At 37.4% G+C, this 17,151-nt stretch overlaps 1 protein-coding gene across 1 annotated transcript; it reads right to left on the bottom strand.

The window, feature by feature from the left end:
* Positions 1-284: 284 nt before the first annotated feature.
* On the bottom strand, positions 285-10,541 carry LOC128381124 (integrin alpha-M-like). Its single transcript, XM_053341076.1, has 30 exons — positions 10,485-10,541; positions 9,008-9,110; positions 8,768-8,865; positions 8,267-8,337; positions 7,991-8,105; positions 7,646-7,773; positions 7,402-7,544; positions 6,934-7,084; positions 6,578-6,722; positions 6,349-6,422; positions 5,472-5,598; positions 4,768-4,904; positions 4,514-4,660; positions 4,204-4,425; positions 3,952-4,085; positions 3,552-3,694; positions 3,293-3,444; positions 3,077-3,202; positions 2,639-2,712; positions 2,400-2,541; positions 2,192-2,290; positions 2,024-2,103; positions 1,850-1,933; positions 1,687-1,756; positions 1,491-1,589; positions 1,283-1,363; positions 1,045-1,155; positions 836-949; positions 646-756; positions 285-386 (listed from the first exon to the last, which is right to left on the bottom strand). Exons 1-30 carry the CDS (start codon positions 10,519-10,521, stop codon positions 285-287), a joined length of 3,420 nt encoding a protein of 1,139 aa, XP_053197051.1. The 5' UTR covers positions 10,522-10,541.
* Between the last annotated feature and the right edge of the window lie 6,610 nt (positions 10,542-17,151).

Genomic DNA, 17,151 nt, shown 5'->3' with positions numbered 1-17,151 from the left:
TAAAACAAAAGTTAAACACACAGTCTGCAGGGATATAAGCACACATTTTTGATGATGAACAGCAAGCTATTCAGTTCAAAATATGGATTAGAAAAATCAGTTTTGAAGCTCTAAAGTTTTTGCTACTCTATGCATGCATGGATCACAAGCTCTCTCTCAGGATAATGAAATGAAAGTGGTGGCACCAATATATTTTCCATTCAAATGTGTCTTCATGAAAATTGCAATTTTTTTCTATTTAGAAATGCACAACTTATTTTAGAGATGAACTAATCTGATGTTTCTTATTCTGGTGCGGGTTCGCCTCCCTCAGCCTCCTCAGCCCCCTCACCAGCCTCTTGTCCCTCAGTCATCATGTTCTTGTATTTACTGTTAAAAAATCCAGCCTGAGAGTACAAAACAAAGGAAGTTATAAAAAATAACCACTATGATATTTCATTAGAAATGCACACATGAAAAGAACCACACCAAATGAGAAAATAATGAAAAGCCGCATTCACGTATTTTGTGATAAATGGTGCCCATTACCAGACCTCAAATTGTGTATGAAATGCGCTATATAAATAAAACTGCCTTGCCTTGCCTTGCCTTACTGTCTCCATCATGCTGTGTTATAAACTGAAACAGTACATTACTGTATCTCACCTTCATCAGGCCAACAGTGAGTAGAATGAGTAGAGCCAACCCTCCCAGGGATCCTCCGATGATCTCTTTGGTGAAGTCTGGTTCAGGATACACTTCTACCTGTGTCTCAATCTGAGATGTAAAGACTTTGAATCAGATCTACATTCAAGTTCTTTTCAAACACAGATCAACATAACCAATGTGTAATTACCTTGTGAACCAGAGGGTTGTTATTTGACCCTGGTAAAAAGAAAATATACTGGTTTCTGTCAAACTCCAGAGTGGCCGTACTGGTCAAGAGGAATCTAGCAGACTCAAGTCCAATCTGAGTGAGAAACAGTCCAGTGTCCATTTAATTTGATCTTTCAGGTTGTTCATTTTTATTAGAAAATATTTATTTTTAAAACACACATTAATTACCTGCTCTATCCATTCTGAACTAAGGTTAGCAGAGATTGTGTATGTTTGACTCTCCAGGCTTCCCATGAATCGGTTGCACTTGAACACTCTGCACCAGGCTACAGAGCAGTCCTGTGGGTGATTAAAAGAGGGCCTAAATTTATCACTGGAAGCAGAAAACTTGATGGCAATGCCATGAAACACAACACACTTCTAAATATATTAGACTAAATTCCACTATGTACAGATGGCTACTTACCACAGACTTATTTTTTTGTATCTCAGCAACAAAATTTGTGACTGTAGGTTTTTCATCTTTGTCTCTTTGGCAGTCTGGAATCTGAAATAGAGCTGATTCATGTCAATTTAACAGAGAACATATCCATCCACAAGGCTTTAATTTCATAAAAACAACCACATTTGATACATGTGGGGTTTCAGTAACAATGAGCTCCTGCATATGTTACCTGCAAGCTGTTGGAATTCACCCAAATGTCTTTATCACCGAGCTTTACTGGCACCCTGATCACCATAGTTAAATTCAGCGCTCTGTTGTCATTTGTAAGCTAAAGGGGGAGAAAAAAACTGAGCATTGAAGTCAAGTCTGAATTATGTTTATGAACTTTAAAATATATATATTGATATTATGATATAGTATTTTACCACAATTGGTTGATGGACTGGTTTCTGCAAATCATTCTTTCCATGACTGAAATTGGTGTAGGTGAGGGAACTGAACAGAAACATTGAATGTTTCATAGATATTAGACCTTACAATGTCACCTTAAATTATTTTAAAAATCTTTTTCTCATAAAACATAAAAACCTTTCAATTGTAGCATAAATGCTGTACTTCACGTCAATCGTATTGTTTTTGTAAAGTTCGCTTCCACTGGCATGCTGATTCCCACTGAAAGAGAAGTTAAATTAATTGTAAAAAAATTAATAATGATAATAATCACATCCACACTTAAAGGCTGGCAGATGAACAGAACAGTACCTGGTGGCATTTGCAGTGATAATTAACGTCCTGTCAAGTTTATAAGTGGTGTCGATCCCATAGGACACAATGAAGAGAACCTGAAATGAAATGAATGAGAGAGATCGGATTGCCTCCTGTCTTAGCTCAGCTGCATTGAGATGAGATGCTTCAGTACACACTACAAACCTTAGCGTTGCTCTTGAAAATAGGCTTGTCAATAGTGCAGTCTGTCCTTCCCTGAGATAAGCCAGCTCCACTGTCCAAGGAGTTGCATTCAATTCTTCCCTTTATTAAGAAGTAAATAAATAAAACAAAAGCAAACATTATCCAGAATCACTTCACAGCCTCAGAAAACAGCTGAACACAGTTGAATTGAAACAGACTTGATCCTAACCTTCAGTGATGTAAACTTCCTGTATGAAAGCCCGGGTGGGTAAGTGAGAATGACACGGCTGTTGTAAGAGTCTTCATGGCTGTTTTCCACTGAGACGGTGACATCCAGCAGTTCATCAATGCCTACTTTAACCTCAGAGGATCTAACAGATTGTGATAATATAGAAAAGTGAATACACACAAATACTACAGTAGATCTATACACCCAAGTCAAGCTTAACATTTGAAACTTAGCCTCACCCGGTGAAGTTGAAATCCACTTTCAGCTCATCTACACACTCGTTGTCAGTGCCACAGTTGATCTCAAACACCAACTGTGGAAGACAGTATGAAGTAAGCTATGTTTGTTCACAAAGTGTAAGAGCTAACAGCCGAGACAGACATGACAAATACATGGAATTACAACTGAACATTATTTAGAAAGCATGATGATTTCTGAACATTTCATAGCACTGCAGAGCTCTCCACATAGTAGGTAATGGTAGGTTATGTAGTAATATCTGTCGTGCACTGGCAAACACAACAGAGACAAACTGATCAGAGAGAAAGTTTGATCAAACCAAGTTTACAAACTCATCCACTGATTCAGACCAGAGCAAATGAACTATAGGTTTGAAAAAGCCTTCAGTATGATTTAAAACCAACCGATAAATGAAAGTGTCTTTAAAGATTACTCACAGGATGAAAGGTTGTTGTCTGAGCCTGCTGGGCTAGACTTGGTCTGAGACCTGAGCTAGAAGGCAAACCATCAAAGATAAATCGGAGCTCATTGTTAACTGGATTCAGAGAATCATCTGGACAGGCCTGTGAGAGAAGGACACTATTGTTAAAATTAATTAATTATTATTGAGGGATGGCTGTATTGCTGATGTTATAAGGTTTTTAATAACTCACCTGAATGAGGAATTTCACATCGTTGCATTTTTGCTCAAAGGTAAGAGTTAATGATCCGGTCTGCTCTCGTTGTTTGTCCCTGATGTAAGCTCGGTTATTTGGGACCTTGCGTTGGGCATCCAGTGTGAAAGTGTAATTAATCATTGCTCTAGCTGGAACAGATTAGAGTTGCATTTAGAGGTTACTCGTGCACACATACAAGTATCTAAATGGATGGACAGTGCACTGTGGTTTAGAAACAATGAAGAGAATCAGGGACCTGTATCAATGACAGAGTGTCTTGTCATGGTAAAGCAGATTTTAGCTGTGTTATCCAGTGGTGTTGAGCAGTCTGAGTTTTGGGTTTGGATTTGGTTTGGGTTGAATGTCACTGAAGCTTCTACCATTACTATGGGCCTTGACCTGGATATTGACAGAGTAGGAAAATACATATTAAAATTGTAAAGCAGAAAACCAAAATAACAACTGTCATATCTAATTTTAGCTGCCTGATACAATCCGTTATTGGTGAACACATCTGTCCTAAATCTGTAACTACAAAATTGTTACCATGAACACTGGAGACTTCATGGTAATAAACTTTGTAGTTGTGTGACACAAATTAACACAAATGATAGAATTACAGGTGAGACTAATAATGTGTAACAGTAGCGTCTTACCTGAGTAAGACAACTGTTCCCTTTGAACCCACCGCTAAATCAGGCAGATTGTCATTACTACGGTCAAAAGAAGACTGACTGATCGACATCCCGAAGAACTTCAGTCCTTGCCGGACCTCAGAGGAAGCAATTCTCTATGTAAATGAAAATATTTGAATTAATCAAAGGTAAATTTGGTCTAGATTGTACATTGAATACATGAGGTCATATGTATCATTTAAATGTTCTTGTTGCTTCTTTTCTCTCGCTCACCTGTGAGTAAGCAGGACTAATCCTTCCTCCTCCTCCTCTTTCACCATGGAAGATGTAAATGCTACCTTGTCCATCATTCTCCAAAGGTGCTCCAACTGCCAAATCATTGAAACCATCTTGGTTAAGGTCTGGGAGTACAGCAAGAGAAGACCCAAATCTTCCTTGTTCAGATGCGTCCCCTGTGAGTATTCTCAATGGAGAATCGAAGTGACACTCAATTTTCTGGTGGAAATATAAAGGTGAGAGTCAATGTTTGAATTCTCATTATAAAAAATCCAATGGATTCTGGATTATTTAAAAAGTAATTTACCAAACGTGACAGGCTGCAAACATAAACTCTTCCCTCTCTGTCACTGTCCATGTACATAGGGGCAGATATGAGGACTAGGTCAGTGTAGTTGTTACGATCCACATCCATGGCGCAAACCACTGCACCAAAATATTCACCAATCTTGAACTGTGTAAGCAACAAAAAAGAATTAGCAAAGTGAGAAACCTTCAATTTAAGATTAAAAATGCATTCTTTACATTGTCTTTCAATCAATCTTAATTGTGAATACACACCTGCCAATTAGAGGGATCAATAGTTTGGCCAATACTGCTTGCAATAACCGACATCACAATTCCTCTGTGTTGATATCTTGGAGCACCGAGAATTGTCAGTGGGCCATCCAACGTGTTGGCGACTGCCATGGAGTAACCTGGAATTTAAGAGTCAAGCCAAGTCAATTAGTTAAAGTATAGAAAGGTTTGGCCAATAGGGGGACAAACTGCATCTTTTACTGAGAACAATCTTTAAATGACACATTTCATGAAGCTATTAATTACAAATAAGCATAATTATTCTTTGTTTGATTAAACAGATTTTAAATCTTACTTTGGCTCACCCTCTTCTAATTCATAATATTATTTATCTCATTACCTGTTTAATTCTGGGGACCATGAGGCGCCTTCTCTTTGGTCTTTCCCAAAGACATTTGTAAAACCATAACAATTTCTATACAAACACAATTTTTAATCATATCCATCAACATACTCACTGTTGGGTATGGGTTTTTTTTTCTTGATTTTCTTTACATGTAATTTTGGTGTCTGATGTCTCTTCTTTATTTAGAAAGAATTTAGAAGAAAAAAACACTCTTTGGCTTTTCATGTGATGTCAAATCCTCATTTGGATGTTTTCTGTCCTTTTCTAAGGACATGGAAAATGGATCACAGTAGAGCACTGCAAGTACACCGCCTCTGTATATGTACTATAATATTCTTACCCAGATAACTGTCACGCTCCATGTCCAAAGGCTGATAGGAGTTCAACATCTGGCCTTTGTATTCTTCAAAGCCTCCCCTCCACTGGTTGGCACCAACAATAGCCATCTGAATCCCCCGTGTAGAATCCTAAATACAGTTTATTTATGTTTGATTAATTAGTACACAATGATTTTAGTTCATATGTAAAACAGCAGATTTAATTTATATTATATTTGTAATATATGTTAAGAGATTATTATTAACATTGCTTTCTAGTACATGTGCACCTTTAGGGAGGTTTAGGGGAGGAAGGGGTGATTATTAAGTGGATAGCCAGGCATGTGGAGATTGGAGCAACACAGTTTTTTGACCTCTCCTTTTCTCCTTCTAAATAACAATTCTTACTGTTTGTATCTCTAATAACTTTTGGAAAAGGTCAGTTGCATTGAATTATTTTTTTGGTTTCAAAGAGTTGATGTTTTGTATTTCATATTTGTATTAATGTGAAAGGTTAATTGTTTGATTGTTTGATGCTTTGGAGTTGGGCAGGACAGTTGCTCTGTATTATTATTTTGTTTCAAAGTAAACCATTTAAATGTATCAAGTGAATTTTTTAAATGTGGATTCAGAAGGGGAATCGTTAGAGCATCAAGCTAAGGCTTCATTCTTTGAAAACCTATACTGGATTGGACAGAAATGTGTAGAAACTGTGTTTGCCATAAAACATCAGCCAAGCAAAAGGTTAAATGCATCATAAATGAATCATCTGGACTTTATCTTTATACTGGACCAGACTTTAGCTGTATGTTTTTCAGCCACACGAGGTGACACAGAGATGTGTGTGTGTGTCTGTGTTTCTATGACTATACTGTCCAGTAAATGTCTGTTTTTAATTACCGGAGGCACATAAGCTGCACTGAATCCTCTTTGAGCCATTTCCATTTTCAGTGACTCTCCACCAGTTTGAGATCCTGTAACAGCAACATAAATGAGTGTCAAAGTCTCAGCAACTATAAAAACAGTCTTTAAAATAAGACATCGTAATGAAGGATATAAATATTCATACATTAACAGTAATAAACACAAAAAATGATGTGAAGCTATCATATTAAGTTTACATCTGTACCTTCGATAGAGAAGATTTGGTCCTGCAAGTTCTGCCGTATTGCATCAAGAGCTTCAAAGTTTGACACTTGAAACACGTTTTCTGGTTTCGATGCAATGGTGTCCAGTTCCTGTTTTGCTCTGTCATTTTCAAATGCATTCCCCACCTAGGGATTTTGAGGAAACATGTTAGAGGTATTAGACTGTACGACAAAATTGATTCATATGTACATATATATGTATATATATATATATGTACATATATACACATATATATACATGTAAAATACTGGCTCAATCTTATATTAATGACTCAAACCAATTGACTATCTAACATGTTAACACAATACATGCTTATACAGTATACATGCAACTTACCCCAACAGCAAATCGAACAATCTTTTTACTTTGAGCTAAATTTGCTGCACCTTGCAAATAACGCCCCTCACTAGATTCTCCATCTGTAATGACTATCAAAATCTTCTTCACATCTGACCTGGAACCTCTATATGTTGAGAAGACGTTGTTGCTGTCAAAATAAAAATATACATATGTCAATATATATTTATTATTGTTAATGTTGTTTTTGTTATTTATTTATTTATTTTTTTAATGCCAATTTCAAGAAAAGGTTTGGGATAATGGAATTATAGGCAGTATCAAAGGACCTGTGGCTAATTTTGAAAGACTGTCAGTTTATATCTAATGCTGCTGTCAGGACCACAAACTGGCCCAGATTATTTAGACTTGTATCAAACTTGGCATGACTCATGAAAATCAATATAAACAAGATATCATAACACTTCTGAGGATGGTGACAAGCATTAGCATCATGAAGGCACTCACACAACTTCTCTGATGGCTGTAGCTGTGTAAGTCCCTCCAGTTAACTGTCTTATACTATTGATTTGAGATTCCCAGTCATCAGCGTTAAAAGTATTAAAGTAATTATGGATGACAACACGTGAGGAGAACTGGGCGATGGCAAACTGGAAAAAAGAAGAAATAATGTAAATATATATGGACATAAATGAAAATATGTATGAAATATTGATAGGGGCAGGATGGGGTGAGGGGGTTACAATCCTACCTTTGTATCCTTTCCCGGGAATGACTTGACAACACTTTTCACAAAATTCTTCATTCTCTCAAAATCATTAGAATCTACGCTGCCTGAGCCATCCAACAGAAATGCAATGTCTGCTATAGTTCGACACTCTGTGAAAAAGGAGAAATACATCTGAAATATTTCCTCTCAAGTTATGTAAAACAATTATGTATTATATAATACACATAATCCTATTCTCAACATTACTACAAATATGCATGTTGGGTTGTGTGTACGAAGTTATAAGAGTGTGCAGTGATGTGAAAATATTACCAGACCTTTTTTATCACAATTTTTGAGGTTATAAAAATATCTCAACATGTGTACCTTCAATAGAAGAAGGCACAGGGGATCCAGCACGATCAGAAGAGTCTATCTCAAGGCACACACCGCTATACTGGGTGATACTTTTGCAGTCCTTTGGGATGGTTGGACCACATGCCTGAAAAGAGACAAATTCAAGTCCTGATTATAATGAGATGATTATTTTCCTGTTCCTTAAACTACATTTCAAACTGAAGACAATTGATTTACTGGTAGAGATCTAAACCTCTGCATTCTTATTATCATTTACCTGCAAATATTTGCAGTTTAGCAACTTACCAAAGTTTTTTGTGTGTTGGGATCACTTGTCATTGTCAAACCAAGGGACATGTTGACTGCAAAACTTGGCACTGCATTAAAAAAACATCAGCCATCAGTTATGTTTAAACCATCAAGACACAACTACATTCCCAGTGAGAATGTAGAATATAATAAAATATGAGAATGTTTCCATATCTGATCTGATAACTATTAGTAACATTACCCAGTCAAGACTGTACAGCAGTGTCTCACAATGTCTAACCAATTCCCAACAAGATGGAATACAATCTCCATCTTAATAAGTCATTTTGTCAATCGTTCAGTCCTAAAAATGTTTTTTTTTTTTTTTTAAGAAGAACAAGTAGAGTAACTTTATTCAATCTGTTATCAAGTAAACCTGTGCAAGTCTTGAAGGATAAGGAAAAAGATAGATGCATCATTCTGAAACAATGTCTCAGATAGATCAGATGACTAAAGCTACATGATCAATAAACCATATTGAAATTAGCATTTGCCCACCTGATACTGGTACTGGAGTGCAGTCTTCAGTGGAACATTTAAATATTTGCCCTCTTTCAGTTGGTGAAAGTTGTTCAAGGGGGGCACTGACCAGCAAACTGAGGAAATAAATATCAACAAATCAGGTGAGAGAATTGGCTTATGAGAGAGGTGTGAGCTAGAAAAAAAAACCTTAACATAGCAGATCTGAAGCAGCAGTGGTTTCAGTAGATCCATTTTCCACCACAACGTACTACTTACTCTGACTGTCTTTGCACCACCTGGTATCCAAAACCTGCAGCAGAGTTATTCAAGGTCTTCCAAGCCACAGGATCAATATTGAAGCAAAGTGCAGCTTTTAACACTGAAGGATAAAGAAGGAAGAACCACACATGAGTAAAATATTTTTTGGTGTATTCTCGTGGCACTAACTTTTTGTTTGTAGGAAAAGGAGCCAATCCTGGTGAACATCTTTAAAGTCATTTCAGCCTATAGGTGTAGTGTGTGAATTGTCTTTTTTTATACTACCACTAGAGTGCGCCAAAGTCAAAAATGTTTAAATTCTAAACAGGTTGGCTCTGAACAACATCTATACATGATCAATACTAAGACTTAAATGTTAAAAAAAGGTTTTTCTTTTGACCTCCGCAGGTTTAAAAGCGGTCAAAGTTAGATTAACTCTTTCAAAAGTCTAACATAATATTTTCTCATGTTCTACGGCTTTAAAATGGTCAAAAGAGAACATGTGAATAGATAACCATGTGAAATATCAACTTCCTCAAATTGATCCGTTGAATCTCTTGTGGATTAATATGATTTAAATGTAGCAGTTAATACATTTCAAAATACTCCAAAATTGCATCATCATACTTTCAATGTCATATTCTAATAAAACAAGAAAAACAAACAAACAAACAAAAAAAGCAGTAAATCCATGTAACAAAAAAATAATGATTTCAGCATCCTGAGATGAACACCCTGAAGTTCTGCTTTTTCTACTGTGGCCTTTATGGCTTCAGGAAGACAATTAAGGAAAATGCTCTTTTGTATATTTTATCTGTTAATGTTAACCTCCTCATAGTAACCCATAACTTCAAGTCCTCCAGTTCTGTTGTGTTTTTCAACAGTCTTGATCTAATGTAATATATATTTATATGAACTAAGTCTAACTCACCAGAGGCAGATCATTTCATGAAGTGGGTTGCAGGAAGTATGTCACTGTCTTCCTGCTTGGTAACTTCTCACATTGAATATAGTGCGCTATAAAAAACTATTTACTACATTAACTTCAGTTTCCTTCTGATTATAAGTGAGAAAGTTAGGCAGGAAGTGTTGCCTTAATGTCTGAAATGTTTCTTTTGTGGTTTCACATGTTGCAATTACTGACTTTCACCAAATGAGATCATGTTAACTTTTCAGAGGTGAATTCAATCGTAAAAGAAATTTTAAAAATGAATGGATTACTATAAAATAATTAAGGCTCTTAAAATCTGTTACTGTACATGGTTGAGGAGTATTTAGTTTTAGGTGTAATTAGTGCCAATATGAGGCTATTTATGAAGCTCCCAAGCCATGAGACCTAGAAGTAATCGTTATTGATCTAATATTCATAATGGTTTTTAAAATGAAACAAATGATAATTTGCAATAATAGATGTTATAGAAACATTACTGCTGAAGATGCTGTACAGGAAATTAAATATGAAAAACAAAATCAGGATGTACAAATTTGGTCTTACCTGACAAAAACACTGTGGTAGAAATGATCCAGTCCATTGTGTCACTCCCATGAAAAAAAAAAATATATATCACTTATTCTCTGATGTGCACAACTATTTCTACTACTGTCAAGGAGGGAGTTTTTAAAGCAAAATGAAGAAATACCAAAGTGTCTAAAGCCAAGGTAGCCAGTAAGAGGAAGTGCTTGTCAGGAGGGGTTACAATATTGACTAACACTTTCTGTCAACACTATATGTTGTCACCTCACATTGCACAAAAATTGGTATTGTTTAACTTTGTGCACCCAGTCCCTTAAATGATTTATTTTTCAAAGACTTTCAAAGTGTATGTCTTGTTAGAAGCAAAAATCTTTTTTTTAAAGATTTATTTTTGTGCTTTTTATGCCTTTATTCAGACAGTAGCTGGCGGTGACGCGTAGTTAGGATTTTTTGGAGGTGCATGTCAGGCTACGGCGTAGGGGTCCGCGCCGACGCAGAGAGCTCTGCGTAGGTACGCCGTAGGTACGCCATTGTTCTGACGCAGAAGTATAAATCAACCTTTAGAAATGGCTCCGTCAAAAATAGAAATGCTGTGGATTGATAGCGGTGCAGCGCAGAGAGCCGCTGCTGGGATGCTGCTGAGACGCTGCTGAGACGCTCCTAGTGGAAACACTGTCATTAATTATCATGGCACTTATCAGCTCAGGCCAGAAAACGCCATGGGTTGGTTAATCTTGGTCATGGTGTTTCTCCTACAGTGGAGTTTATTGGCTAATGGTCAGGAATTCAAGCATTTAATTAAAGATATGTACGGTGGCCGAGAAGGGTCACAACACATGCATGTTCAGAAAACACCTGCAACCTCAGAAAACACCTGCAAACTCAGAAAACACTTTCAAACTCAGAAAACACCTTCATCGATTTTACAACACGTGCGCTGCAAATATTCACAACACGAGCAAATATGGAAACGAACTGCAAACTAAATGAAACGAACTGCAACTAAATGAAACGAACTGCAACTAAATGAAACGAACTGCAAACTAAATGAAACGAACTGCAACTAAATGAAACGAACTGCAAACTAAATGAAAACGGAAATGTTTCCAGGGGACCATAATCAGTGTCACTGTTTACGGTTGGTCCAAAACAGAGTTGTTTCCAAAGAGGTAAGTGCAATGTGTAATTCCAACATATTAAGTACTCAGATAATTGTTAAACGTTCTGCAGAGCTGTTAAATAGATGCGTTATTTGTCGGACTTCCTACATTGTTGTCCTTAGCACATCGCACCGCATTTTGTTCGTAGATGGACGTATGCAGACCGAGTAAAGTTATTGATGTGGGCTTCGAATGTGATTTTTGTTTCCTTCAATCCTTTTGAAATGCATTTGAACACGAAATATATTAAGTTATTGCACTGTGTATGTTGGTTCAATAAACATACAGACACATGTATGCACATACTTTGGTCTTATTTAAAATGTTAGGTTTCTCTTTTCAAATTAGTGGAGATGTGCGGTCCTATGTGGCCCCCTGGTAGCAATGAAGAAAAATTGTGGCCCTCTCCATCAGTAAAGTTGCCCATGTTATAAAAATGTAGGATTATACTGTATTACAGATGTCTTATGTTATACAATGTATGTATGTTCCTGTTTTTGCATGACTTTGTTACTTCACTTCACTATGACTCAATGGTTGGCTGAATCTGGCTGAAGGAGAGTTCAACCATTGTATCAGGTCAGAGGAGTTGGCTATTTTCGAATTTCTGCTTGACTACTGATAAAGGGAACTGAGAAAAATATTACGATGCTATCTATGGGATATGTTTGTCAGTTATGGGAGGGGGCTGGGACAGCCCATGCAAAGGATGGTACAAGAACTATGTGACAACGCTCCTCAAGGAGTCTTTTTCTTTTGTGACTCTGTCTGTTACATTGGTGAAATGCTCCACTCTTGTACAAGTTTTAATAAATTCAATTTATACTTTGATATTTCAAATCCGGTCTCCTTTATTAGGGTTAATCATTTAAATTCCAATAACAGCCCATCCCTGCTCTACATAATGTGTACTACAGAGATTTATATGGCGGTGATAGGCTTAATCGATATTGTGTAAACTCGCTTGGCAAGGGCTTAAATGTAATGGATTATCATTTATATGTAAAAAATGTTTCATCTTGTACACAAACACAATGAGTCTCTAACATGTTTTTAAAAATGTTTAAAAACAAATGAGGTCTGTAAATGAGAAAAGAAATTCATTTTTTATGTTATCATGGCCTAAAAGAGTGTAAATATGTCACAACCAGAAGTAATAGGACCCCAGAGCGGACCACAGAGACGAGCGAACACACAGGGTTTAATGACAAGGTGAGTGGGGCAGTGAGGGAGCAATGGCTGGGTCTGTGGTAAGGGTTGCAGGGAAGGTTGGTGAGGTAAGGTCCAAGATGGGAAGGCAGTGCACAGGGAACGGGATCCAAGGGGACAGACGCAGGGCACCAGCAGGTGGGGTAGGCAAAACTGTATAGGGAACAGGAGAGAGTGGTTACAATAGAAATAATCTTCACAAGGCAAAAGTCACAAGAACACACTAGAGGTTTCGGCCAAGCGTTACCACGAGCAGCGGAACTATCTGGCAGAGGATGGAAGGATGAACCGGGTCTTTATACTGCAGTTGATCAGTGTGATTAGAAACAGGTGTGCCAAACTTCCACCCCTAGCCCCCGCCTCTGCCAAAGGGAAACAAAGACAAAACAGGGGAGGAGCACAAGGGGAGGAGACAAGAGAGACAAGGAAACTCAGGAGGTCACAGCTGGGGCTGTGACATAAATATATGGTATGAATTAACAAATGCTAAAGTATCAGCTAATGGGATTAATTACCTTATTGTTTGTTTCATATGATAATATGGTGCTGTGTGTGACAATTTGAAAGCATTAAGTGTGTTGTTGATAGTGGAAAAGTACTGAAGACAGTTGACCTTTTCCAAGACATGTTAGTTATCAGTATGTACTAACAATGATCAAGAAGTAGCTGTCTCTGAAGGTAAAGAAGACATGAAAACAACAAGGGGGGCTACTGCCCTGTAGGTATACAGGATGTCTTGTGTTCTGTAGTTTCTGAGATAAGAACTATCTCACTACACCAGACCAGGCCTGGACTGGGACAATTCAGCCCTGGACCTTTTGGTCCAGACCAGCCCACTACAATCCGTGTGCAGCTACTGTGCCAACTCGCGTTGGTGTACATTTAAACACACAAGCCCTTAATAACTGTAGTATACTGAACAATATCCCTTATATTCTGGAGACTTGAATTAGTTTTAACTGTATAATGTGAAACTGTTGAACGGGCAATAAACCATAAACACTGACTGAAAAAAATATGTAGGCATAGGCTACATATGTGTTATAGTGTTAGATCAATGTCCATCATGAACACATTGGACTGTGGGCACAAAGAATGGTGCATGTTGACACTTAAAATACTTTAACTCTGGTGACCTGATTTGGGGGAAGTCATTATACTGTAGGTAGAAATGATCAACAATTGTTAAAGTATCTACATGCTCACACCACATCACATTGCAACATGTGAGTTGTAAGCTTGCAGATTTGCAATTATGTGACATCCTTTGATGAAATAGTGGTTAAGTGGTTAATAAGATCAACTCATCAATTCATCAGGATAGTATATGAATATGGTTATTGTTTTACAATACTTTAGATAACTAGATTTAGGCCTAGTTGTAACATACCACACTATGCAGAGTTTGCTATTTATTATGTCAAGTAAAGTTCATAGACAGTTAAGTAACCATCCTGAACATTTAATGAGTGTTTATACACACCATGCTGCAGGCTCACACCTGCTGAGGACTGTATCACCATTTCCACATGGTGGAGAGTCTTCCTCAACCTGCTGCAGCATCATGCTAAACAGCGTCGGTCGCGAGAGCTTTTCTTTTCTTTTCTCCGTCTTTCAGCTCCGCCTTTTCGTGTTTTACCCGCATTCTCCATTTTGTAATTCTCGCTTTGTTTTTCGTGTGCTGGCGGTTTGTTACCGGCATTAAGTTAGTTTAATATTCAACATTCATTTGACATTCAAAATACAAACCTATTATGTGCTTCAACCATTTGGGTGAACGATGTCAAACCAACTGTGCAACATACAGATTAATATTCCTCATGTGCCACAAGGCTTATTTTTCAAATATATATTTTAGTCAATTTTTTACAAGTTTCCATGAGTGATCCAGAGTCTGCACTGGTGAAAAAGATAAAAGAAGACTTGAGTGGTGTTAAAAAGAGGCACAGCAAGAAAAAAGCTGTTGTGTTGCAGTATACAGATGATGATTCTTAAGAAAGTCAGGGGGAAATGGTGGAAGAGCAAGACACAGAAGACTCTGATAGTCTAGTGTCTCCTAAAAGTGTCAGCTCTGATGTATCCATAAGTGATCCAGAGTCTGCACTGGTGAAAAAGAAATCAGTGGAGCAACATATCACCTCACAGCAGTGTCAACAAACTTTAAAAAACATGGACAAACGTAATTAACAGTGTATTTAGAAGAAAAAATCCTGGCTGTGTCCTGCATTTTACTTACCATCATGTCCGTGTTCCTGGCAGCAGGAAAAGAAATGCACCAACTATACTGTATACTGTTTGTAAATCCTCCACCCGGAAAGCCTAGTCAGTGTCAGCCCACCATAAGAATGGCTGTTAGTTGTTGTGGAGAAATTAAACACAGTTCAGGCCAGCAAACAATATTCAAAGGCCAAACTCACAAAATCTGTAGTCACAGGAGTGAGTGCAGAATACTACAGGAGACTGTGCACCACTTTAGTTTCATAACTTGTGTCAGGAAACCTGACAAAAAGTCTCAATAGGAACATCTTAACAGTAATCGCTGCAGAAGTTAAATTGTGAACGTTATTGTATAAAATTGCCGAAAATATATATTTGAAGAATAAGCCTTGTGGCACATGAGGGATGTTAGTATCTGTGTTATACAGTTGGTTTGACATCTTGAGGTCAAAAGGTCAAGGAGCATAATAAGTTTATTTATTTATTTTAATTGTAAAAAATTGACGAAAAGATATATTTGAAAAATAAGCCTTGTGGCACATGAGGGATGTCAATCTGTATGTTGCACAGTTGGTTTGACATCGTTCACCCAAATGGTTGAAGCACATAATAGGTTTGTATTTTGAATGTCAAATGAATGTTGAATATTAAACTATGCCGGTTGTGTAGTTGTTTCTCTCACTCGCTCTCCAATCATGACTGCTTGTCATTAAAGATGATTGGACGGGGATGGGGGGGGGGGGTCTAGAACATGCGTGGGTGGGACTCCTGGGCCTCTGTAGCCTATCATAGGGCCATTGGGCCATTCTTTAGACAGACAAGCCAATGGGCCTCTGCTGTGTCTGCAGGCTGCAGCGGAGCACTGTGAGCCGGTGCATGTCTCTGTCCCTGGGCTGGGAGAGTTACCATGGCAAGGAGCAGCAAACACTAAATAAACAAATAAAAAATAAAAAACGGGCAGCCATTGGCCCATTATTGATCGGCCCACTGGGAAACATCCCGGTACTCCCAATGGCCAATCCACCCCTGCACCGGACATTGATTGAGGGGGTCACATGAAGTCACATGAGGTCAGATATCCTGGAATGTGAGCAGGCGGAGGATGGAGTCAGATCAACTGACAATCAGAAGAAGACATTACACATTGCATAAACATTCTGTATTGTATATAAGACTGGGTCAGGGAAAGCATAGTCAGTCAGACTTTGTGAACTGACACACTTTGGGATAGGAAGATCTTGACCCAGAGCTGTGTATGCTTTATTCATTTACTGCTAAGTAAAATGGCATATTGCGACCGAATATCTTCTCCTATTGCTTTATTAAACGAACATGCGGACTCAGCTCACACATAGCGTAAGATTAGTTAGTAAAGAGAGCTCAAGTCCAACAAGGAAGGAAAATAAAATACATTCTTAAATAGCACTTTCTTGGTGTGACCTCCAAAGGGTTAATGCAGGCTTTAATCTGCATTATAAGGCATTTCCAAAGATGTTTATATTTTTATAACAATGAAGATATTTTCTGTAATATCATTCTTTAAAAAAATAATCTATGTGTTTCACTGAATATAGTTAAATGAAGATCAACCTTTATTTATTCTCTACTCAATTATACCTCCATTCTACTTAAAATGTCATGATGAACTTTGTATGAGGTCACTTTTCCAGAAATCTGTCATTTTAATCACATGAAATAAACATTCATGAAGCATCAGATCCAGCCTTTTTACATACATTCAGAATACAACACCTACATATTTAAAAATGCATCTAAAAAGAAAGCAGCTCACATTGTCAAAAAAGTGGAATCAATGACATGTTTATTTCAAGCAAGCGTTCCACCTTGTATTTCAGCAGTTTTACAGTACATCATGTGATGAAAATCAGACTACAGAGGACTGTACTATATTGAATTATGTTTCACTTAAAACAAAATGTACAATTTAAACAATCAGTCTGCAGGGATATACAGTAAGCATGAATGTTTGACTATCAACAGCAAGCTATTCAGTTAAAAAATATATATTTTTGAGGATCTAATTCTCCTGTCCCTTTTATTGCATGACTCACAAGCCCCCTCTCTCTCTCAGGATAGCAATA

Source organism: Scomber japonicus, chromosome 20 (genome assembly GCF_027409825.1).
Source record: "Scomber japonicus isolate fScoJap1 chromosome 20, fScoJap1.pri, whole genome shotgun sequence".
NCBI classification, from domain to species: Eukaryota; Metazoa; Chordata; class Actinopteri; order Scombriformes; family Scombridae; genus Scomber; species Scomber japonicus.
Note: the sequence above shows the minus strand (reverse complement) of the source record. Positions and strands in the feature narration are given on the sequence as shown.